Raw genomic sequence first — 25543 nt, 5'->3', positions numbered from 1 at the left:
ATAGTCTTTGCAGATGTAATTAAGTTAGGATCTAGAGAGAAGACCGTCCTGGATTTACAGTGGGCCCTAAATATTTACCTGATTCTCTAAATCCTCCAACAAGTGTTATAGTAAGGGAAGGGAGAGGAAGATTTGAGACACTCAGAAGGGAAGGCCACGTGAAGATGGAGGCAGAGCCTAAGAAGATGCAGCCACAAGCCAAGGAGTGCCTGGGGCCACCAAGAGCTGGAAGGGGCAGGAAGGACCCTCCGCTACAGCCTTATGCCACCCATGCCCTAACCCTGGTTTCCACAGCAGCCCTAGGAAAGGAATAGTGTCCAGGCTGCAGAGCCACGGCCAAGCTGCTACCTCCACGGTTTCTCTCCCTCCCGGGGGACAGTATGGTCCTGCTCAGGAGAGCAAGCCCCTGCCTCCCACCCACCTCTCACAAGTGCCCAGACCTACCCAGGCCCCAGGCGTCTGACTTGGGCACACATTCAGCTGCAGTCGACACACGCTCTGGCTGCCCCACCCATGGGAGGCTGCACCCCCAGGAGGAGCGAGGCAACTCAGGGTCCAGCATGTGCCTGCTGGGTGCCAATGTCCCCAGGTATGAAGCTGAGGGCCTCCCAGGCAGGAGTGGACTTTAGGTGGAGAGGAGAATACGACGACAATTCGGTTTAATGAGCAAACTGACGAGGCAGGATGCTTAAAACACAATTCTGAGTTTAATGTTTTCTGGAAAGAGCTGGGGGAGCTTAAGCAGCAAGTGTGGCGCTCTGCTTCCGGGCACGCCCACAGGAACTCGGCTTTCAGAGTCTGACCCGCGGAAGTTCTTTAAAGAGAGACACTTAGGGACCCCAGATCCCGGCAGGCAGGCCCAGAGAGGGAAGCAGGATTAGTCAAAACCAGGTGCGGGATGGGGGAAGGAAGAGCGGCAGTGGAGCTTTGGGGGCCCAGCAAGTAGCAAGAACGACCCTGGGCATCAACGTGGGGTGAGGTGGAGAGGGGTTGTGGGGTTCCTGGAGATCAGAGAACGTGGCGGCCATGGGTAGGGCCAGAGCACCGCAGAGACACCGCAGCCCTGCTGCAGGTGGTCCTGAAATTGGCGCAGGGGCTATTGCGTCCCCTGCCACCCAGCTCCTGAGAGAGAATCCTGACCCAGGTGGTTGGGCCGTGCACTTCCTCTTGACTCTGGTCTCAGGACTGAGGCTCACAGAGTCTGAAGAAACAGGCAAGCATGAGCTTTCCAGCCCCTTCCAGCTCTCCCCTGCTCTGAAGCCTAGAAAAAGCCCCTCTCAGGCTACTGGTCAGAGACCTGGATGAGGGTGGTGGGGGCGGAAAGGGTCTGGATCAGCCTCACTGCCAACCAACACAACACATGTGGAAATGGGGATGCTTAGCCCACAAGGAGACGGGAGACTGCAGTGCTGCATGAGGTGTTTTATAAAAAACAGAAGCCAAGGCCCCAGGGCCTTCTGGGGCTGATTCATGTGGCAGGCGGCACAGAAAGTAGATGCCAGGGTGGCAGTCATGGAGACCCCCGCCAGGGCTCTGGGGTGGCACGGGGGTGGAGCAGAGTCACACATGGATGTACCAGGAGCTCTGCCCCTCATAGAAACATCTGCAGGCCTGGGGGACTCAGGGGTCCCTGGCCGCTGTCAGGAGCCCTTTGGTTGCTTCTACCAGCCTGGAGCCAAGGCAGGGGGCTCAGCTGTCCCTCTGGGAGGCTGACACTTGCGGTCCCAGCCCCGAGCACCCTGCAGCTGTGACTCAGAAAGACCAGCTGAGCCCTTGGGCAAGGCCACAGGGATATCAGGGTCCACCTGTCCCTCAAGAAAATTCCCACGTGGCTTAAAAGAATGAAGCCAGAGGTAGTTTCCTGCCCCCAGCCCCTCCCCTGACCCCAGGGCTTTAACTTTGCATCTTCTCTTAAGTGGAGTCTCAACTGAAAAAGTCCCTCTCTTGGGAGCCAGCAGGCTGGCTGGAAAGACAAAAATAACAACGCTTTTCTTTGTCCTCCACGGTTTACTTTGCTCCTTTTGAGACCTTTAGAATTTGCCTAATTATTTCCAAGGACTGGAGCCCCAGGGCTGCACCCTGGGATGCCCTGCCGCCACCCACGTCTCGCTGTGCGGGCTCCACTTGAGAATGTGTGCCGAGAGGGCAGCGGAAGGTCCCCGAGGGTTCTCGCGGGCCCCCCCCCCCGCTCTGGTGATTTCATCTGCCGTCAGCTCTCGCCAGAGGCTGCAGCATCTGGGAGCACCGGTCGCTTTGGCTTTCCGTGCGTGCAGGGCATCTCACTGAATTGGCCAAAGCCAGGGAGGCGGAATCCAGGGATGGGGGAAGAGGCGGTGGGGTCAGCCGGTGCCGAGCCCTGGGGTCCGCACAGAGCAGGGGTGGAAGGTGGCGAGAGGAAAGGAGGTGGCCGGCCAGCTAGGGCTCGGTGGCGTGCTTGACCAGGTAGCCACTGAAGGTGATGTAGGTGTCCAGCTCCTCGCTGAAGATGGCGTTCTCGCGCTCGCCCTTGTAGAGACGCACCCACACCTGGTCCTGCTCCCGCAGCTCCAGCATCAGGCTCTGGCTTTGCATGATGCTGCGGTCGCCCACCTGCGCGAACAAGATCACCACCTCCTCCTCATTCTTCATGATGTGCAGGTACGTCTCCTTCTGGTTCCAGGTGTGCACGTTGAGGCTAAAGAAGTAGATGCCGGGCACGTAGCAGTAGAACTTGCCAGTGAACATGTTGAAGTGGCTGTAGAGGTTCACAAACTCCGTGTCGAAGATCACCGTCTGGTAGTAGTGGTTGCTGTGCATGGGCTTCTTCCGGCCCACCGAGAAGGCGGCGTAGTGGCTTTTGCACCGCTCCCCAGGGGCCCCCATGGAGCCCTTCTGCCCTTTGGGTCCAGTGTGGCCCCTGGCCCCTGCTGAACCTGTTTTGCCGTATTTCCCTTGGAGGCCTCGATCTCCGCGGTCACCCTTCTCACCTAAAAGGAACGGGAAGACATGTGCTGTTATTGGAGTAATCCGGTGGTGTCCTGAGCCTTGGCTGCTCACGCTCTGGTCCCTAGCGCAGTCCTGATTCGACCTCACAGCCCTGACCTGGCAGAAGCTTCACTCCTGCCCCCAGCCCCCCACCACGGGCAGCTTCCCAGCCTGGCACAGGGGTATTTTGATTCCCAAACTGGCCAAGCAAACAGACTCAACCTCAAGGACGGTTCTATTTTTGCCGAGAAGCAATAATTTTTTTTCCTTCTGGAAAGCCCTGGTTAAAAAAAAAAAAAAAAAAGGAACATACAGGTTCGTCCAAAAGCAACGGGCTCTGCGGCCAGACCCACGGCTCGCTCAGCAAATGAACTCCAGATGTCTGGGCCGGCTCAGGATCTAGGCTGCAAGTGTTCCCAGTTCGATTTCACGGGGCTGTGCGGGGTTATCTGCCGTGTGCAGGACCGGGGCGAGCGGGTGGCATTTCAGAAAGCAGGCTGGGGCACCAAGCCCCAAATCAAAGGGCCTAGAAGCCTGGCGTCCACATACAACGGGAGGGACGAGGCCCCAAGTAGCCACTGGGCTCGCTCTCCTGCTCTAGGTCCTGCAGGCCCCTTTCCAACCCCTCCTCTTGGGGAGGGGCCAGAGCCTCAAAATCAATCTCCTGTGCCTTCCCCTCTAGATGACAGCCTGCCTGCCTCTGCTCCGTGTCCCGAGGGAGTCCTTCTGCTCTCGCCCAGCCCCACCCTAACGACTCCATCCCTTCCTCCAGATCAGCACAGAGCAGCCCTGGCCACCCCTGTGCTCGTCTTTGCAGCCATCTGACCTTTCAAGATAGTGATGTTGATCTGGGGCACGGCGGTCGCCGGGTACATGGAGGTACCGGGGTCACAGCAGCGCAAGCACCGGGAAACAGGGAGCCCCTCGTCCTGGCTGGGCCTGTATTTTTCATGTTGTTCTTCAGCCCTGAGGGAATAATGCATCACAGTGAAAGTCAGGAACTCTCAGGCCTGGAAACGCTTCTCTCTTCTGCTGCCAGTGGGTCTGGTGTGCCTGACCTGCCTTCTCCCTCTCTCACCTGGGCCCACAAAGCTCTGTGTTCATGCTGGTGGGCTCACGGCCCACTCTGGCATCCTCACTACAGAACAACCCCCTGTGCTTTGTTAAAGGCAATGACAGTCCTGGAAACACGGCAATCAGTTGAGCGCCACGCAAGACGGTGGCTGCTTGGGAAAAATCCACACGTCTAGGAGAGGGTCTTGGGTGACACAAGACAGTGCCAGGACTCCCTATCGTGTATCCATGACGCTAGAATATAACATATGAAGCTGACTCGTCTGTGAATGAGAAGGTTCAACTGGATCTTTAGGATTCCTCTCAGCTGCGGCCGCTGGAGAGATTCTAATGTTTCCAACCTGACATTGGAAGGACCGGCCCACGGGCAGGATGCATGGCGGCGGCTCCTGGCTGCCACCTCGCGGCCCCTCGCGGTATCTTGTGTGCTCTGGCTTGTGGCTCTCCTTGCCCAGGCTGTAGAGCTGCACAGACCCACGGGGGCAGCAAAGTCCCCCTGGATGGGCCAGCCCCTTATCTAACGCTGCTCCCACTTTTACACCCCAGACTATCCAGGAAATGGATCTCTGTGCCCTACGTTCAGCTACCCATAAGCCCAGGACTCCCAGACGGACATCTCACCCCCACCTCTCTCCTAAGCCCCAGACCTTGACTTCAAACTTCTCACCAGAAGTCTGCATCTGGAGATGCAACAGGCCCCACAAATGTCATGTGTGCAAAACAAAAACCCCTGTCCCCATCCCTTCGTCTCTGGAATCTTCTCTTTCTGAGATCTGTTCCTGGCATCAGCAGCGGGTGCCCAGGGTGCAGCCTTCAGCGTCACCCCCAACTCCCCCCACCGAAACCTTCAGCAGAGTCCTGGGCCCCCAGCCTCCAGGCACCTCCAGACCTGAGCCCAGGGCCCTCATCGTCTCTGAGGCACCCCTGCCATTTCGACTCTCGCTTGGAATCTGCCTCTCCCCGCACCAGCTCATCTTCTCTGCTGCCTCCCTCCGGCATTCTTCCGAGAACACCGTCCAATTTAAGCTTTCCCATGACCCCTCTTGTTCTTTCTAGGATTTAGTTCAGGTGAGACCCTCCCCAACTAGACCCAGCTGCCTCTAGGCTCAACTGCCCTCCTGTCCTTCAGCCTCCAGCCTCCAGCACTGGGTCTCACCATCCCAAGCCACCCACCAGCTCCGACAAACACTACCAGCCATGCCTCTGCACACCCCATTCCGGCTACCAGGCGGCTTTCTCCTCCTTCTGCACCTGGGAGGCCCCCAGGTGTCTTCAAGACCTAGTTCTCTCCTCTCAGTCTTCCTGGGTCCCGCTCCTCCCTCTCCTGAGCCTGCCTCCAGCACCATGGGTGCACCCCTGCTACAAAGCCCACCACACTGCACTGTCTCTCATGGCTCTGTCTCCCTCTCAGCCTCAGAGCTCCTGGAGTCCAGGACTGTGCCAGTCATGTGTCCCCCGTGCCTGGGGGATGGCCTGACTGATAGGAGGGGCTCAATCAAAGAAAGAGGAGGGAGAGGAAGAAGGAACGGAATGGTGTGACTCAGCCTCAAATCCTGTCCAATCCCATTGTACACTAAAGTTAGCCCGAAGCCTCAAGTATCAAGTCAGCCCAACACTCAAAATAACGAAGAGATTCCAAGCCAGGCTTGAGCTGTCGCTGGGTCTCCAGGACCTCACGCTGGATGCATGGCAGTTGGATAAAGCACTCGGCTTCCCTAGGAAATATCCCAGGTCAGCTGGAGTCTCTCTGTCATTGCAGGTCATAGACACAAAGGTAGATGCCATCCAGAGTCCTTCACAACCTTTCAAGGGAAGCCGACACTTGGCCCGCCCGGTCTCTGCTGTCCTGTCCTGTCCTGCAGTGTGATGAGACACGTGGGTCGTGGACACCAGCTCTTGGTCCAGCATCTCTCCTAAGGCCATGCTCCATCTCTCCCTGCCTCCAAGTGGTGCCTAGAACCCCAGCGGACATTCTCAGCAGACAAAGTGAGAATGAAAAGACAAACTGGAGGGTGGATTTGGGAGCTTGGTCTGCTCTTTACTTAAGAAGGCAGCTGCAAAGCCACTTGCAGACCCCGCTCCTTTCGGCTTGTGGTGAGGCTGGACCACTGTCTGCAGTTTCAGGTGAGGTGCCCAAGCCACTGAAAAGAGGAATAGCTCGTCCATCCTGCAGGACCAGCCTCCAGCAGGGCCACGGCTCAGCTTTGGCTTTCTCGCCTTCACATCTCACAGTGAACCAGCTCCCCCGGGGGCCCCGAGCCCCAGGCTCAGCCTGGCCAGAGCCAGAGATCCTGCTATTACACTCTCGTGGCCCCTCACCTCTCAGCATGGTCCGGCGGGGAGGGCAGCTCCTCAGTCCCCTCCCACTCCTGCTGTTCCCCCTGGACATGGGGCACACGGCTCAGGACCGGGCCAGAGGCAAAGGCCAGGAGCAGGCAGTAGTACGCCAGCAAGAGTCCCTGTCCACGGGAGCCCATCTTCCTCCTGGGCCCTGGTGGGAAAGAAACACACAGGGAAGGCACCAAGTTAGGAAGCAGCTGCACAGAGAAACAGCCTGGAAATCAGAGGTGCTTCCCCAGCTTCACGCCACTGGGAAATGCTGCAGTTACACAGCTTCTGGGAGGACAACCACTCTCACACACCCATGCATGCACACACACAACACACATGCATGCACACACAACACCCATGCATGCACACACACAACACACATGCATGCACACACACAACACACATGCATGCACACACAACACCTATGCATGCACACACACAACACACATGCATGCACACACACAACACACATGCATGCACACACAACACCTATGCATGCACACACACAACACACATGCATGCAACACACAACACACATGCATGCACACACACAACACATGCATGCAACCCACACACATGCACTCAACACATGCAATCCACACATGCATACTCACATACACTCACATGCAACCCACACATTCACATGCACACAATACACATGATGCCATCCAGAGTCCTTCACAACCTTTCAAGGGAAGCCGACACTTGGCCTGCGCAGTCTCTGCTGTCCTCTCCTGTCCTGCAGTGTGATGAGACACTCACACATGTACCATCACATGCACTCACATACAATCCACATGCACACATTCACATACATGCAATCCACTCACACATGCACATTCACATACATGCAGCCCACACGCACACATTCACATACATGCAATCCACATACACTCAACACACATGCACACACATGCACAAATTCACATACATGCAATCCACACAACACACGTGCACACACGCACGCATTCACATACATGCAATCCACACGCTCAACACACGTGCACACATGCACACATTCACATACATGCAATCCACACACAACACGTGCACACACATGCACACATTCACATGCACGTATACCCACATCACATGCACACTCACATGCACGCATGCATACTCTCAACACGTTCACATGAATGCTCATCCACTCATGCACACATGCGCTCACATGTACACACACCTTCACACGTGCACACACACTCTGCCCCCAGAGCCTCAGCCAGTCAGGCTGGTGTTGAGAGGTTGCTGAGCAAGGTGCTGTCTCTGCCCACCCAGCCTCTCGGGAAGGAGAGTCCATCAGCCGCTGGCCCCACAGACAATTGTTTACCACCCCTTTTAGGACAGTAAGAAAAATCCCAAGTAAGCTTTGAATGATCATCATCCCTTAACTCAAAGCAAAGCTGGCTCAATGACCAGGTCCTTCACCGGTGGGCAGGTGGGTAGGAAGGCAGCTGCAAGCTGCTTTCCAGCCTCCAGGCGGTGCATCAGCGAGTGTCCTTGGCATCTACTTTAGGGACGTGCCAAGCCCAGCCCCGGAGAGCAGTCATCCTTCCAGGAAGCCAACCCCACGTCTCTCACTCCCAGAGTTTTTGGCAAAAGCTTGGGGCAGGACCCTCTTCATCCAGTATTGGGACAGTCCTTCTAGAAAGGGGTGCTCACGGAGGTGGGGAGTCCAGGGAGCCCTCGAGGGTCGGTGCTTGGGCCCACATTAGACGAACGCCCACCTGCCACCCTGTGAGCGGCTCGCTTTCCTCGCCTAGAAATCTGGCATCAGGAGTCACATGCCCAGCCATTTCAGGTGGGCTGAAAACCTCCCCACCGAGGGGCATAGCAACTGTGGTCAACTCTAACCCCTCTTTGTTACCAAAATGTAAAACTCAAGAATGTCTCAGGCCCTATGGGAACACCTCATTCAACACACAGCCACCCAGTGAGAAGATGGGTGAGAAGTGCACGTAATCTCCCAAGGTGCCGGGATTCCAGGTGTGAGCCACCACGCCCAGCCTTTAGTGGGCTCTTGAGTGAGGTCTGAAGGGCTCCCCGCAGAGCCTTCACACCAAGTCAACATTGCAGGGGAAGATCTGGAGCCCAAGGCTCTCGTGATGGAGCCTCCAAGGTGAGAGTGAGGAGAGCAAGGTGGGCCCCCCCGAACCTCTTTCCTTCCGTCACACATACCTACACCCAGTCTTCACCCCACTGCATGACCCCCGACCATTCCTGCAGTGCCTTAGCTGGAGCCCCCACCTCCAAGTGTCCTACCAACCAGCTGTCCCTCCCATGCGTCAGGGCCCAGAGACCGTCCCCATGACCAAGGGGCTGCTTAGGCCAGCTCCCACCCAAAATCTCTGATACCTCCCACCACTTGCCAAAGAGAGTGTGTATCTGCACATGTTAATTTGTAAAATGCACATCTAAGTTATCTCTCTAGCCATCAGTCTGGTTAGGTTTGAGAACACTTCCTCATTAATAATTTTTATCCCATCACAGATGGCCCCACAATCCTCTAGAGAGACAATATTCATTCATTACTGTACCACATTTGTAAATGAGAAAACAAAGACTTGGAGAAGCTAATTAGCTTAAAATTCTGTTTTGTTTTGTTTTGTTTTTGAGACAGGATCTCACTCTGTCACCCAGGCTGAGTGCAGTGGTACAATCTCAGCTCACTGCAGCCTCTACCTCCTGGACTCAAGTCATCCTACCTCAGCCTCAAGGAGAAGGGACTGCAGGTGTGCACCACCACACCCAGCTAATTGTTTGTTTGTTTGTTTTTTATAGAGACAGATTTTCACCATGTTGCCCAGGCTGGTCTCAAACTCCTGGGCTCAAGTGATCTGCCCATCTCGGCCTCCTAAAGTGCCAGGATTACAGGCTTGATCCTCCACGCCAGGCCAAGGCTGATGTTTGAGCAGGGTGGCTGCATTTGAACTCAGACAGGCTGACAACAGATGACAATAAAATCCTGCCCACCATGTCTTCAACACCCAACTCAAGGTCTCATATTCTTCCTGAAGCCTTCCCAGGCCCCTCAACTGGAAAATTTCTCCATCCTCGCTTTTAGGTTTCTTTTATGACACAGGGTCTCACTCTGCCTCACTGCAGCCTCAACCCTCCAGGCTCAGGCCGTCTGCCCACCTCAACCCCCAAGTAGCTGGGACTACAGGCATACCCCACCAGGCCCAGCTAAATTTTTTTGTTGTTGTTTTTTCGTAAAGACAGGGTTTCACCATGTTGCCCTGGCTGGTCTCACACTCCTGAGCTCAAGCAATCCACCTACCTTGGCCTCCCAAAGTGCTGGGATCATAGGTGGGCGCCATAATTTTGTTTTTCCTATTGTCTCCTACTGCAGAGAGTTTGTCTAGCCTACGAAAGTCCACTCAGCAGACCGTGGGTGACCTCCTCCAGGGCTGGGACGTCCCCCAGCCAAGCATCCTGCAGCCTCCTGAATGTCACTGGTGCTCAGCAAATACTTGTCAGATTGAATTCTCTAAATTTGTTTATTTCTCTATTTCTGTATTTCCTCTGTTTCTCCTTGGCGCCTTAATAATTACTCTGTTTTTTCCTTTTAAGTGGCAAACTTGTGCCAGTTAAAAGGAAAAGAGATTTTCCTTTCTTTAAACATTTTTTCCTGAACCCCAAATGTTTTATATATATATACACACGTTTACATATATATACACATATACATATACACACACACACACACACACACACACGTGTTTATTTCAGAGAGGTTGGAAAGTAACTACAAAAGGCATTACAAAGCTACCTTGGCTTATTCTACTCTGTGGTTTCTCAATCCTGGCACCATTGGTGTTTTTTTGTTTCTTTTTTTTTTTTTTTTTTTTTTTTTGAGATGGAGTCTCGTTGTCACCCAAGCTGGAGTGCAGTGGCATGATCTCGGCTCACTGCAACCTCTGCCTCCCAGGTTCAAGTTATTCTCCTGCCTCAGTCTCCCTAGTAGCTGAGATTACAGGCGTGCGCCACCAAGCCTGGCTAATTTTTGTATTTTTAGTAGAGACAGGGTTTCGCCATGTTGGCCAGGCTGCTCTTGAACTCCTGACCTTAGGTGATCCACCTGCCTTGGCCTCCCAAAGTGCTGGGATTACAAGTGTTTGCCACCCTGATGCCAACCCTGGCACCACTGAGGTTTGGGCCTAGATGATCCCCTGTGATGGGAGGCTAGCCTGTGTGCTGCAGGATGCTTAGCAGTAACCCTGGACTGTCCACACCAGATGCCATTAGCATCACCACCTCTAGTTATGACAATGAAAAATGTCTCCAAACACGGTAATATGCCTGTTCCCCGGGGGCAGAACTGCCCCTAGCTAAGCACCAGCACTTGTTTTTATGTTGGTCTCTCTCTTTCTAATCTAGCAAATGGATTTTCCACACCTTGGTCAGAAGAGATGGGATCCAGGATGCAGCTGGGTTAGGAACAAGGCTGTCACCTGGGCGTGGTAGAGGGGAGGGGGTGGAGCTGGGAAAGCCCAGCAGAGAGGCCCAGGCTCAGGCTGATAGGGAGAAGGCCACTTTGGTGGTGGTAGATCCCCTCAAAAGCCTCCTCTTTGGAGTCAGAGCAAACCTAGACTGAAATCTTTCCTTCTTGAAAAGATCTTAAGAACCATTTTACCAAATCCCACAGCAAAGCCAGCGTCATAACATTATGATCATTTTAGTCACTTTTGGGCAAAAACAGTATTGCCCAACACCTAACCAAACTTGGCTCCAGATCACTATTGGTGATTTCCAGCAAAAATCCCCCTACAGTGGGGAGGCCGTGTCCCAGCAATGTTATCTGGAAGAACGTGTTAGGCAGTTCCAGGAAAGTGCCCCGAGCACATCTTGACCAGTGGTGTGAAACCCACACGAATCCAGATCAACGTGGCCCAGTCTCCAGGCCACATCGCAGTCAAGGCAGCTGAAGACAGTTCCAGCATGACTCAAGCTCTTTACTTGCCTTTCCCAAATCCTGCAAATAAGAGCCAATTTCCATGGTAATTCGGCGACCATTTTCCTCCCCTCCATGTCCCTGAGGACCAGCCACTCTTCAGCGTCCCTTCCCCAACCCCACACCATCCACCTACACCGGACCTTCTCCTGAACAAGAACACATCCCCCTTTACAGGAGGAGGGAGGCCGGAAAAGAGAAACCAGGCTACACACAGGACGGAGAGGAGGACAGGAAGCCTGAGGACACTTCCCTGTTAATTTGTATCCCGGCCAGGCGCCGTGGCTCACGCCTGTAATCCCAACACTTTGGGAGGCCAAGGCGGATGGATCACCTGAGGTCAGGAGTTCGAGACCAGCCTGGCCAACATGGCAAAACCCCGTCTCTACTAAAAATACAAAAATTAGCTGGGCGTGGTGGCGCGGGCCTATAGTCCCAGCTACTCGGGAGGCTGAGGCAGGAGAATTGCTTGAACTCAGGAGGCGGAGGTTGCAGTGAGCTGAGATCACACCACTGCACTCCAGCCTGAGCAACAGAGTGAGACTCCGTCTCAAAAAAAAAAAAAAAGAAAGAAAAAAAATTGTATCCCTTGGTCGTGTGCCGCGGCTCACACCTGTCATCCCAGCACTTTGAGAGGCCAAGGTGGGAGGATTGCTTGAGCCTAGGAGTTCAAGACCAGCCTGGGCAACATGGTAAAGCCCCATCTCTACCAAAAACACAAAAATTAGCCAGGCATGGTGGTGTGCGCCTGTAGTCCCAGTGGCTGCTCAAGAGACTGAGGTAAGAGGATCACCTGAGTCCAGGAGGTCAAGGCTGCAGTGAGCCATGATCACACCACTGCACTCCAGCCTGGGTGACAGTGAGACCCTGCAGCAATAATAATAATAATAAATAATAATAAATAATTTTTATCCCTTCACAGGCCTCATGGATCTGTGGTAGATCCTTTAAGGAGACAGTAGTTATACATAAGTTCATGATTCCTTGTATTTGTTTCAAATTGGGCCTATTGGCTGGACGCAGTGGCTCACGCCTGTAATCCCAGCACTTTGGGAGGCCGAGGCGGGTGAATCACGAGGTCAGGAGATCCAGACCATCCTGGCCAACATGGTGAAACCCCGTCTCTACTAAAAATACAAAAATTAGCTGGGCGAGGTGGCGGGCGCCTGTAGTCCCAGCTACTTGGGAGCTTGAGGCAGGAGAATTGCTTGAACCAGGGAGTCAGAGCTTGCAGTGAGCGAGATCATGCCACTGCACTCCAGCCTGGTGACAGAGTGAGACTCCATCTCAAAAAAAAAAAAAAAAAAATTAGCTGGGCGTGGTGAATAAATAAATAAATAAGTGGGTCCTGTTATATTTTTGTCTCACCTCCATGCTCTCATGCTCGTGTGCTGACAGCGGACCCCTGAAGCTCTGGGACCGTGTGCCTGGGTTTTGTCCTGACGCTCCACCCAGTGCAGGGCCTTTTGACAAAAGCATTCTGTAAACACTGTTTTCCTTTTTCTTTAATCCTCATCAGGTGAGCAGCCGTTCTGAGAGGCAAGAAGCCTATAATCTCCTTGAATTGGAAGGAGCCTTGGCAGACAAGTCCAAGCTGCCCTCTCAGCTGACAATCTAACACAGGCTGAGTTTACTGAATGCCCATGATTTGCATGGCATTGTGCAAAGGCTTGGGAGGAAGTGATTCAACCATAAACTAAATCTATTCCCTGACCTCAAGAATATAACAGGCTAGTGAAGGAAACAGACACGTACCCAATTATAGCTCAAGACAGAATAACACATGTTGAATTAAAATGCTAAGTGGGTAACATTCTAGAACTGTAGTGTCCGGTACAGTGGCTGCTATGTGTGGCTATTTAAATTTAAATTAATTAAAATGAAAGAAAATTCAAAATTCCGTTCTTCAGCTACACTAGCCACATTTCAAGCATTCAATAACTATTAATACATGTAGGCCAGGCACCGTGGTTCGTATCTGTAATCCCAGCACCTTGGGAAGCCAAGGTGGGAGGATCGCCTGAGCCCTGGAGTTAAAGACCAGCCTGGGCAATATATCAAGACCCCATCTCTACAAAAAATGCAAAAATTAGCCAGGCATGGTGGTGTGCACCTGTAGTCCCAGCTACTCTGGAGGCTGAGGCAGGAGGATTGATTCATCTCAGGAGGTTGAGGCTGTAGTGAGCCACGACCTTACCACTGCGCCCTAGCCTGGGCAACAGAGCAAGACCCTGTCTCAAAAAATAAAAATAAAAAGCCACATGTAGCTAGTGGTTACCATGTTGGAAAGTATAGAATAGAACATTTCAATCATTGCAGAAAGTTCTGTTGGACAGCTCTGTTCTAGATTAAAATGAAGTCATTGGGGAGGAAGCAGTAACTGTGAACAAACAGCAGGCCAGAAATCTGGGAGGCATTTAGACCCTTTCCTCTCAAGCAACCGCATCTCATCCATCCCCAGCCTGCTTGAATAGCTCCTAAAGGCCAACTCTCCCTCCTACCCTGTGCCTGTATCAGATGCCCTCCAGGGGCTCCGCTGTCCCCCAGACCTCAGTCCACCTAAGACAAGCACCTTCGTCTGCCTTTTCCAGGGTCTGGATATTGCCCGCCCCGCTTCCCCCTAGTTTACATTCATCTCCCACGGAAGCTTGGCATAAGATAGGACTTTATCCCACACCTAGTGGTTTCCAGTTCAAGAACTGGATTCAGGCCAGGTATGGTGGCTCACGCCTATAATGCCAACACTTTAGAAGGCTGAGGTGGGCAGATCACTCGAGGCCGGGAGCTCGAGACCAGCCTGGCCAACATGATGAAACCCCGTCTCCACTAAAAATACAAAAATTAGCTGGGAGCAGTGGTGTGTGTCTGTAATCCCAGCTACCCAGGAGGCTGAGGCAGGAGAATCGCTTGAACCTGGGAGGCAGAGGTTGCAATGAGCCGAGATCGCATCACCGCACTCCAGCCTGGGCAACAAAGCAAGACTCTGTCTCGAAAAAAGAATACGATTCAGCCCAGCACCCAAACACTCCTGGTTTCTACACAGCCTCAATGGTCCCTCAGCCATCACCACCCCTTCGTGCCACTCCCTCCTGCCACCTTTGGAACATCCCCAGAATCCTCCCAACCAGAAGAGAAGCCCTGAGTCCACTCCCCCTCGGCTCTGACATGAGTCGAATTCTCCTGTTGAGAAGCATAGAGCTCTCCTGTTGTTGCAAGAGGACTCAGGTACTGGGGCGCCAAGAAAGAGGAAGGTGCCACGTTGGGGTGTCCTTCTGACAGGTGACATCTGCTCATAGCCCTTTCCTTCCCGCCAGAAGCCATTCGTCACACTAATTGCCCATTGACCAAACTCCTCTGGTGATGGGCAGGAGGCGGGCAGAGTGGCTCCCATTTGATGAGTGACGTGTGTTTACCTCTTCTAGAAGCCCATTTAATAGCTAATGTTCCCTGCTATAATTGCACTGCCCCCACTGATCTCACACTCTCCGTCTTCCCCTCAACCTGGTGGTGGATGGGGGTCCCTTATGGAAGGAATTCTGGCCAGATGGAGGTGAGCAACCCCTTTTTCTGAGAGGCGCCGGGATCCTGGAGCCTATCTCCTCTCTCAATCTCCCTCTCCCATTTCCAGAAAGCTGCCCTCTGTCTTGCAGAAGGAGGGTTTGTGTTTAAGGCTTAGGTGTTTATTTGGTTACTTCCAAAGCCCAAGTCCAGGGATGAATACAGACTCTTCCAGGGCTACTTGCTAGTTCATTAGCAACGGTTTCCTCTTCCCTGGATGGGAATGAAGTCTGGCTTGGGACAAAAAAGTGAAGCGAAGACAGGCCAAGAATTCTCCCATCCTAAAGCATCTCCCTCCCATCTTGGAGCAACTGTACCTTGACCAGGAAGGACTCACCTGGAGCAAAGAGTGGGACTCAGTGTAAATTTTCGCCCAGGCCCTGCAAACAAGGAGGCCGCATGAGCCGCCAGGCATCAGGCCTTCAGGGCGCTTGGCCAGCCCAGCCTCCAGAGCTCCGATTCCGTCCCAGTGGAAACAAAGATTTCCTTGAGTAGAGCAGCTGTCCTCAGCTCACCTCCCAGCTGGAAGGCCTCGGGCGGCAGGCTTGCCCCTGCTTTGAGAACCGTGTGAGAGAGGAGAGGCACCAACAGCTGCCCTTGGCCCACTCTGCAGGTGGCCTGGCCCGTCGCCCACTTCCCCAGAACCAGCAGCGGGGACGCCCTCAGGGGCTGACCGCTCCCAAGACAGAGGGAAGAAAGACCCTGGGAATTCTATGGCCTGGTGCCCCACCGCACCCAGCCCTTTACAAGCAGCATGGATGTCTTTGGTTGTCTGGGGCCTGGACAAGCCCCAGCATTTTCCAGGCAGTTCCCGAGGAAGCCTGGCATAAGACAGGGCTTTATCCCCAGCCTGGGGCCTCTAGGTCAGGAATATAATCAGCACAGCATCCCACTGGCCCTCCTCCTGCCGGCCCCGCCCCGACTGTTCGGCTGCGATCACCCACGACCCTCGTGGTACCCAACACCCTTCTGCATTCCTCTTTCTTGTCCCCATAGGCATCTGCCAATGTCGACTGCCCTCTTCTTCAGCCCTGGGATTTGGCCCACACTGTCTCCCAGTGTTTAACCTTCCTGATCAACCCCCAAAGACCCATGCTCTCCAAGGCTGTTCCTCAGTTCTCAGCTCCTCTTGCTCCTAATTCTCCTACATTTATTTATTTATTTATTTATTTATTTAGGAGACAGGGTCTCCTTCTGTCACCCAGGCTGGCGTGCAGTGGTACAATCATGGCTCACTGCAGCTTCAAACCCCTGGACCCCAAAGATCCTCCCATCTCAGCCTCCTGGGTAGCTGGAACTACAAGCGCATGCCACCACATCCAGCTAATTTAAAAAAAAAAAAATTGTTTCAGAGACAGGGTCTCGCTATGTTTCCCAGGCTGGTCTCAAGCAATCCTCCAGCCTTGGCCTCCTAAAGCGGGTAGGATTATCAGCGTGAAGCCACCGCGCCTGACCTCTTTCTGCCTGTCCTGGTCCACACCACATCTTCTGCTGACAATGCCCCAGTCCACGTCCCCACCACTGACCTGGCTGCTGAGACCTGGGCTTGCAAATGTTTAAGTCAACACAGTGGCTGTGAGCCACGTGGGGCTATGTCAGTTAAACAAGGTGAAATGTCCAGTTCTCAGTTACTGGAGCCACATTTTAAGTGCTCACGTGACTAGCAGCTGCCATAGCTGCCATACATACTAGACAGCGCAGCTCTTAGCACCTTGCACCATGGCTGAAGATTCTGCTGGGCAGCCCTGGTCTAGACCCACATAAGCAATCGTCTGCTGAGCGCCTCCTCTTCGCTCTGTGCCAAGCTTTTTTTTTTTTTCTTTTTTGAGATGGAGTTTTGCTCTTGTCGCCCAGGCAGGAGTACAATGGCACAATCTTGGCTCACTGCAACCTCCGCCTTCTGGGTTCAAGCGATTCTCCTGCCTCAGCCTCCCAAGTAGCTGGGATTACAGGCATTTGCCATCACACCCGGCTAATTTTTGTATTTTTAGTAGAGACGGGGTTTTGCCATGTTGGCCAGGTTGGTCTTGAACTCCTGACCTCAGGTGATCCACCCACCTCGGCCTCCCAAAGTGCTGGGATTACAGCTGTGAGCCACCGCACTGGGCTGCTCTGCCCTAAGGCTTTTAAGCCCCCAATTAACTCATCCCCTTCTCCCCCATCCTCACCACACTGGCTTCTCCTCCTGTGGCTCGCAGCTTGGTGAAAGCAATGCACAGCATCACGCAGGGTCCCGGGCCAGAAGCCTGCAAGCCACGTGGATGCCACCTTCCTTGCACCCACCACATTTCATCCATCGCCAACCCCCTGCAGGTCTCCTCTCCTGTCCATCACTTCTTCCCCAGTCCTGGCTGGTTTTCTGCCTCCCGTCTGTTTCCCACACTGCTTCCAGAGGCAGCTTTGAAAAACGCAAATCTGAATGCCACCCCGGCTCCAAGGGCTTCCTATGCCAATAAAGGAAGGAGTAAGCCCTGAGCGTTTCCATCTGGCCCTTCCCCACACCGCACGAGTCCCCTTCACTCCGGCTCCCTGGAGCCACTCAGTCCCTGACAGGTCACACTCGAGGTCTCGTCCTCTGGCACACGCTCTTGCCTCTGTCTGGATGCCCATTTCTCCTCCACCTTCTCCATCGTGTATTCTCCAGAGCTCAGCCTGAGGCCACCTCCTCCAGGAAGTTGCCCAGACCCGGGTGTGCTGTAGGTGCCCCTCCCCCAGCATCCGGAAGAACCGGTCTGCAGTCCTTGGTTTCCTCTTCCTGTCCCCACAACTCCAAGCCCCTGGGAAATGGGGGCCACATCTCATTTCTCAGGCATTACCAGCATCCGGTGTCTAATTCTCAACAGGGCTCGAATGCTCCCCTCACCTTCAATCAATCCCAAGTACAGAGCCAAAGATGACACGCCCCAGCCACAACTCTGTCCAAATCTCTCTCTAACTCCAGCTGGGGATACAGAGATCCAAGGTACGTCACTGTCACCAGAATGCTGACTGCCACGTAGCCATCTTCCCCAGAAATGCTCCTCTTATCTGCACTCAGAAAGCCTACTCTTTCAAAGAGATGAAACCATTGCCTCCATTCACCAAGGTTACAAACCACCTACATGTCCAGGAAGACGGTCTAATGAAATACATGGCTGGGTGCAGTGGCTCATGCCTATAATCCCAGCACTTTGAGAGGTTGAGGCAGGCAGATCACCTGAGGTCAGGAGTTCAAGACCAGCCTGGCCAACATGGTGAAACCTTGTCTCCACTAAAAATACAAAATTTAGCCAGGTATGGCACATGCCTGTAATCCCAGCTACTCAGGAGGCTGAGGCAGGAGAATTGCTTGAACCTGGGAAGCGAGGATGTAATGAGGTGAAATAGCACCACTGCACTCCAGCCTGGGTGACAGAGTGAAACTCCATCTCAAAAAAAAAAACAAAAAATTTACAGTGCATCCATATGATGGAAACTAGAAAAACGAGGTGGTTGATGAGAGTGGTGAACTCAGCAATAGGGAGGGATGGGGATTGTGGCAGTCCAGGAAACGTGATCTTTCTAAAGACATTTAAATAAGTAATATGGAGGGATCGGGGCGGGGGGAGGCAGAATCAGCCAGCAGCACCAGTTAGGAGTCTCTGTAAACAGGTAAGTATTTACTGACATGGAAAGATGTTTGGGCTGGGCGCAGTGGCTCACGCCTGTAATCCCAGCACTTTGGGAGGCCGAGGCAGGTGGATCACTTGAGGTCAGGAGTTCAATACCAGCCTGGCCAACATGGTAAAACCCCGTCTCTACTAAAAAATACAAAAATTAGCTGGGTGTGGTGGCACGTGCCTATAATCCCAGGTACTCAGGAGGCTGAGGCAGGAGAATTGCTTGAACCCAGGAGATGGAGATTGCAGTGAGCCGAGATCGCGCCACTACACTGCAGCCTGGAAAATGCAGCGAGACTCTGTCTCAAAAAAAAGAAAGAAAGAAAAAGAAAAGAAGGAAGGAAGGAAGGAAAAGAGAGAAAGAAGAAAGAAAGAGAAGAAAAGAAAGAAAGAAAAAGAAAAGAAGGAAGGAAGGAAAAGAGAGAGAGAAAGAAGAAAGAAAGAGAAGAAAAGAAAGAAAAAGCAAAGAAGGAAGGAAGGAAAAGAGAGAGAGAAAGAAGAAAGAAAGAGAAGAAAAGAAAGAAAGAAAAAGAAAAGGAAGGAAGGAAAAGAGAGAGAGAAAGAAGAAAGAAAGAGAAGAAAAGAAAGAAAGAAAGAGAGAGAAGGAAGGAAGGAAGGAAGGAAGGAGAAAGAAAGAAAGGAAGAAAGAAAGAAGAAAGAAAGAAAGTTTGTAAAGCAGTAATGAGTTTTGAAAATGCAGGTTGAAAACATGCAGACCCAAACACATGCACACACACACACACACACACACACAAAAAAAAAAAACCACAAAGACCCAAAGGCCACCCACCGGGCTGCCAACAGCGATTATCTGCAGTGATGAAAATACAGATGCTTACCATTTTCTTATTTTGGCCTCTCTGTTTCTTTCCCCTGTAACAGTCACGTCCTCTTTCACAGTAAGGACACATTATTTTCCACTTAGAAAAATGACAAATAAGCCCCACCCTGGGGACTAAGGGAGCATTTTGTTTATTCCAGGAAACTCGACTAGATGAATAGAAGAGTAGGATGGGGAGAAAAGAGGGCTTGTGATGTTGCGTTGTTTAAGGCTCAAGCGGAACCACGGGGAATATAAGTTGACCTAGTGCTGAAGTGTCATGCTCTTTTGCTCACTTGTTCAACAGGTGTTTATTGAGTGTCTACTACATACCCGGCAGGGAGCTGGATTCTCGGGACAAATGGAACAAGAAACCCCTTCCTTTGGGCAGTAAAGCCCCTAGCAGCTATGGTATGGGATGTGTTAGGACCAGGAATGGCACAGGTGGTAGGGAGCCCAGCAGGGTGGTACTTCATCCAGGCTGGAATTAGGCGAGCCAGAGAGAACCTGTTTCCTAGCAGTGAGGGGCTTTGTCTTTGGCCCTTGCGGTTGAAGGAGGCTGCCTGAGTAGGGCCGGTGGCCTGCAGCATGAAACAAGGAAACGGAGCCCAGTCCTCAGCCCACCCTGTGCGTGATGTGCAATGGCTGGCATGTTCCTGGACCTAGGAGTAGCCCAATGCTTATCAGAGGTTGCTTCTGACAAAGCCCTGCTACCCCTGAAAAGCCACCACTGAGAGCCAGGCTGTGGGCGTGGTGCCTTCCTTACACCACTGAGCTTGTTCCTTAGAATACCTGATCCTTAGAATGCGTAAACAGACTCAGAGCAATGGAGCCGCCTGCCCCAGGTTCCACAGTGGGGAGGTGCTGGAGCTCAGATTCGATCTAGGTGTGTCCGACAGCAAAGCACATTACACTTCACCCCGAGGGGTGGCCAGAAAGATGCCAGAGAGCATAGGCTCCTCCTCCCAAGTCATGGTGCAGCAACCGTTCCCACCCACTGGCTCTCTTGGGGCAGCCCAGCAAGCCGCTCTCATGAGTTATGACAGTTGGGTTATGGCACCCACCGATTTGCTTACTTGTTTACAGGTGGAACGGCTGCAGCAGCCTTTGGCTTTGAGGACTGTATCCAGCGGCTGAGCCCTTGCGTTCATCATTCAACAGAGGATTACTGGGCGCCCACTACTTGCCAGGTATGGTACCAGGCACCAGGGTAACCATCGTCCTTGATGCAAGGTGCTAAGATATCCCTGGTGCCAGCCTGCTGGCATCTTAAAATACACCACTGGAGTTTAATTCCTTTGGATTTAGGCATGGGATAACCAGGAACATACACATGCACACCTTAAAATGTGAGGGGCTTGGGCAGTGTGGCCCATCGGATGTGCATTTTTAGGGCACTGCTTTTATAGAGTGAAGAGAGACCAGCATGCTGGCAAGCTCTGAAGAAGGGACAGAAAGGCCCACGTGCAGGGGTACAGATGCTTTTCTCTCCCGGCCAGTGCCCTCTAATGGGCAGAAGCAGACCCGAGCTCTGGGTTGCAAAGGAATCTGAGTTCATGTACCACACAGGGAGGACCCACAGGACCATGAGTCTTGCCCTCATCGTTATCCTTTCATGGAGGAGGTGGCTCCCCTGAATGCCAGAAGACGCGAGAGACCTGTGGTCACCCCCTAACCCACTCAGATCCTTCCATCTCTCACTTTAGACTCTTTACAAGGAGAAAGGGTCCAAGCATTTTCTGAACACACCTCTGTCCCCAGCTGTGAAGACCAGCCCCAGGAACCTGTGCGCAGAGATGGGGGGCCCTGCCCACCTTCTGACCTGCATCCACCTCGAACCCACCCAGGGCTGGCAGCTCTCCCAGGCGCGGTCCGTTTCCTTCCCTGCTTCCCAGGGCAGAGGGCGGCTGGTATCCAGATGTCTTGCTGAGGGGGATGGGTACAACCCAAAGCATAGGGTTTGGGGCATTCCACCAAGTATGGCCTTAGCCGTGGCCAAGAGCAACATTTGACCCAGCACAGGGCACCAAGAACTTGACTTCCCCATGCCCCACCGGCCCGTCTGCCTCTTCTCCTCCTCCCTCGACTCCTGCCTCCCTGCCTGCCGTCTCCTGCTCTACTCTGTCTCGTGTCAAGGAAAATTCCTACAGGAGCCAGGGAGATGGGCAGACACAGGCCCAGCCACAGCCGTCCCGACGGCTGTCCTGGACAGGATGGGGGCCCAGGGAGGGGCCTGCAGTCTGTGCCAGCCCCGTCTGAGGCTGGAGAAGGGCTTAGCTCCAGGGAGCCTCAGAGGCAAGATAGGGGTGCCCCAGTGTACAGTGGGGACTGTGGGGGTCCCCATGCCCCTGCCAGAGACCATCCCCCTTTGAACCACATTCAGATGCCAAGCCCAGCTCTGGAAATCAAGTGTGGGCAAGAACAGGTAGCTGCAGCGGTGCTGATGTGCCAAAAGCCACTCATATCACCCCAGCACAAGTGTCACACAGCCGTGACCTTGACAAGGACCCAGAGATAAAGATCCTTCCCACATGGCCCCGAAGCCCCTCCCCCCTCCCTTCCTGCTAACACCACATGCCTCACCCGGAGAACCAGAGGCTGCGGCGGCGGCAGTTGGAGTATCTCACTGCGGGGCTCAGGAAGGAGGAAAGGAGTGAGCATGCCCTGCTCCTGCACGTCCCTGTTTAAGCTCAGAACTGACCCTTCCAGGCAAGGACCCCAGCATAGACCCCAGGACAGGACCCCAAGGATCCTCGGCTCATGAGAGCGGCTGCTGGGCTGCCCCAAGAGAGCCTGAAAGAAACCCATTGTTGAGCTGGCATCGCTGTTTCTTCCAGACTGCTCTCTCAAGCGGGCAGGGAGTTCTCACCCTGCATGAAGGGGTCAGCGGGGCAGCATCCTGTCCAGAGAGCTGCCTTGTGCCCCATGACACCAGCAGGCCATTTTCAGCAGGTTAACAGGGGAAATGGCCTGTGGCCCACGAGGTAGTGCCCCCACTTGAATATCTCTAGAGGCTACTGATTGTCAGGCAGAGGTGGGACTGTCCAGGGGGTGGTGTAACCTGCTCCTTCTTCCTGCCCTTCCTGGTGTCCATCACCCCCGCCCCTTCCCTAAGGTTCTGGAACCTGAGCCACAGCCCCCGATCCCAGGAACTGGAACCCATCAGGACAAGACACAAATGGGAAGCTCCAGGCCCCGCGCACAACTGTATCTACGAAATCCTTTTCATCTTTGTTTTGATGAGCAAAGTTCAATGCCAGAATATTTGGTTTATGAGTCATGCTAATTACAGCTGGGGGGAGGCACCAGGAAGAAGAACAGAAAGGAGCATGTTCCAAAAACACTCTGTTGTCCTGGTTGCCCTGAACAGGGGGGTCACTTCCTAGGAACAAGGAGGGAACCCACAGCCTTCCTGGGACAGCTTGGGCTTTCTCTGCTCCCACTTGGGAGGACATCCCTCGCCAGCTGGCTGCACCTGCCTGGGAGGGGCAGTGGTGTCCTGTGGCCGCAGAGCACCCATCTAGGGCTTCCTGCCTCCCTGAGCAAGCTCACTGGGGACACCACCCTTGGCGACACAAAAGGAGGAGAGGGAGACAGGAGGAAAAGTCGAGAGTCCCTGGGTAGCAGACCTGTGTCCTTCCTGCCCCTGGGCATTCTCTGTTGGCAGCTGGGAGAGAGTAGTTCCCAGCCTCAGTTTGGCCCGCTGAGCACCATGTTCCAACACCAGATAGGAAGGTTAAAAGTATACGCCCTGGAGGCCAGGCGCTGTGGCTCACTCCTGTAATCCCAGCATTTTGGGAGGTTGAAGCTGGTGGATCACTTGAGGTCAAGAGTTTGAGACCAGCCTGACCAACATGGAGAAACCCCGTCTCTACTAAAAATACAAAATTAGCCAGGCGTGGTGGTACACGCCTCTAATCCAGCTACTTGGGAGGCTGAGGCAGGAGAATCGCTTGAACCTGGGAGGCAGAGGTTGCAGTGAGCCGAGATTTGGCCTTGTACTCCAGCCTGAGTGACAAAAGCAAAACACTGTCTCAAAAAAAAAAAAAAAAAGAAGAAGAAGAAACATACAACACACTTGGGATAAAGACACAGATTGGAGTCTGGAGTTCTCCATCCCTGTCTCTAGGACCTCAGGCAAGCCATGAGCCTCTTGAGCTTTGCAGCTCTGCTCTTCCCACAAGTGAGAATTCCCTTGATAGAAGTGTTGAGAATTAACTATTATAATAGCTATTATAATTATTAATATAATGTTCAGCACCTGCCATGTGAGAAGCAGACACACAAACCTGTGGCTAACATCATGATGATGATGATGAAGATGATGATGATGATGAAGCTGATGAAGATCATGAGTGCCACTGTTGTTGTTGGGTGGTCTCTAGGGGCCTCTCCAGCTCCACAGGTCTAAGAGGGAGGGTGGGGAAGCTTCCGCTTGTCCTCAGCCCTCGGCTCCCGTCTCCCTGTCTTGGTTCCCTGCTCCCTGGTTGGCAGGTGCTGGACAGGCCTCCTGGAGCATGTCCTCCCAAGTCCTCCCGCTCCCTGCGGCACACACAACAGCCAAGTGCGTCTATCTGTGGCTGTTCATGGCTGCACAGCCTGCCAGGCAGCGTGTACTTTCCAGCACTATAAAAAGCAGAGGCCGGGCAGCCTGTAAGGACGTCACATGCTCCCCTGGGGCCGTGAAGTGGCCAGCGGAGGAGAAAACAGTTTCTCACGACATTTCTCATGTTCAAAGCTCAGGACCAGAAAGCTCCCAGCACGTCATGTTACCGCCTTTCCTAGAAACTAGGTGGGGTAGAAGAGTCAGGAACACCTCACAGAGGGGGGCGGCTTCCTCCTTCCCTCCCAAGCAGGGATGAGGCGGCCCAAGGGTTCATAGAAGATAATCTGGCTTTCTGGGGCTGGAAGAGTGTGGCCCGGGAATTGGACCCCGCGAGGCCCGGGCTAACGGTGGGGACCACACCTGCACCGGAGGAGAAGCCCTGGCCAGAAGCTCCCGGGCGGCTCAGATGCTCCAGCCCCAGGCCAGGGGCCACTCCCAGTGGCACAGGCAGCTTAGCTTCCCAGGAGGGCCCCGGGGAAGCAGCATTGTTTTTTCCTGCCCAAGCTGGACCCCCTCCAGGACACCAAGGCTGTCAGATGCGAGGGCCAAAGTCAGCGCTTCCTATTCCGTGAAGGATCCAGGTTGGCCACAGACAGGACTGGGCAGACCCGGCGGTCAGGTGGTCCCGGTGACATGGAGTGGGGTGAAGCCATCCCCACCAGGTGCAGCCGCGAGCATTAGTACCATTCCGCTTCCTTCCACACCCTCAGAAAGGCACCAGAGAACAGTGAAGCAAGATAAACACCCCACAAAAAACTGGGGGGAAGGTGCAATTACTCCCGTTAGTATCCATGTGCAGAAGAGCCCGGCTTCTCCAGAGTCAGGGAGATCTGGGACCATCACGACCCCCCTGCGCAGAGGCGCCTATGGCGGGGGCTGAGCCATAGCCGGCCGCCAGGGCTGCCCCGGAAACCCCGGGTCTTTCTGCCCCTGCGCCACCGCCGCCAACCCGGCCCCTCCTACGGCGCTCCCCGTCCGTCCTGGCCCAGGTGTCTGCCATCCCCGCCCTGGCCACCAGGCTGGAGCCACGAGGACAGGGGCGGGGCGGCGCTGGGTCCCCCGGCTGGGCCACCTACCTCCGTCCCGCCGGCCGCTCCTCCCGCGCCGCTCTTAGAGCATCTCCCGGCGGCCAAGCCTCCTCCCGGCCAGGTCCGGGGCGACGCACGGTCTCGCCGAAGGAGACAGAGCAGGGGAGAAGGTCCTCCGGGGGACCACGGTGCAGAAGAGGAGGGTGGGGGGCGGTGCGAGCAGCCACGGGTCTCCCCCGCAGCACCTCCGTCTCCCCGGCGCGGTCTCCGAGGTCTCCGCGACCAGAAGCGGAAGCGCGGTTTCTCGAAAGTAAAGGAAGAGACGAAGAAAGTGGGACAGACGCGCAAGGAGCGAAGCCCAGCCAGATGTGAGCAGCGAGGAGCCTCCAACACCCCCAGCGCTTTTCGTCCAAACAGCAGCCGCGGAGGATTAACCGTGTGTGCCCCGCGCCGCGCCGCAGGGAAATCCAGCGGCCGCCTCCTCCTGCCCCCTGGGGAGCCCGCCAGACTGAGAGTGGGGGTGGGGCCGATTCCGTGAGTCTGGAGGTCCGTCCAGAGGCGGATGGGCTG

The 25543-nt window shown here is 54.1% G+C and overlaps 1 protein-coding gene across 6 annotated transcripts in view; it reads right to left on the bottom strand.

The window, feature by feature from the left end:
- Positions 1 to 685: 685 nt before the first annotated feature.
- Positions 686 to 25543, bottom strand: part of C1QTNF1 (C1q and TNF related 1) — a 37096-nt gene continuing 12238 nt past the window's right edge. For 2 of the 6 annotated variants that reach the window (XM_074020755.1, XM_005585150.4), the window contains exons 2-4: positions 6358 to 6529; positions 3791 to 3930; positions 686 to 2966 (exon numbers count right to left, since the gene is read on the bottom strand). In XM_074020755.1, coding sequence (XP_073876856.1) covers positions 2416 to 2966; positions 3791 to 3930; positions 6358 to 6515 — 849 coding nt within the window. In that variant the 5' untranslated portion in view covers positions 6516 to 6529 and the 3' untranslated portion in view covers positions 686 to 2415. Of the gene's footprint in view, positions 2967 to 3790; positions 3931 to 6357; positions 6530 to 15218; positions 15283 to 23628; positions 23747 to 25021; positions 25344 to 25543 lie in introns of those variants that run through there. The other 4 variants (XM_065532098.2, XM_005585152.4, XM_065532099.1 and 1 more) reach the window with 4 other exon arrangements.

Source organism: Macaca fascicularis, chromosome 16 (genome assembly GCF_037993035.2).
Source record: "Macaca fascicularis isolate 582-1 chromosome 16, T2T-MFA8v1.1".
NCBI lineage: Eukaryota > Metazoa > Chordata > Mammalia > Primates > Cercopithecidae > Macaca > Macaca fascicularis.
The sequence above is the reverse complement of the archived record's forward strand: the minus strand, read 5'-3'. Positions and strand labels throughout refer to the sequence as shown.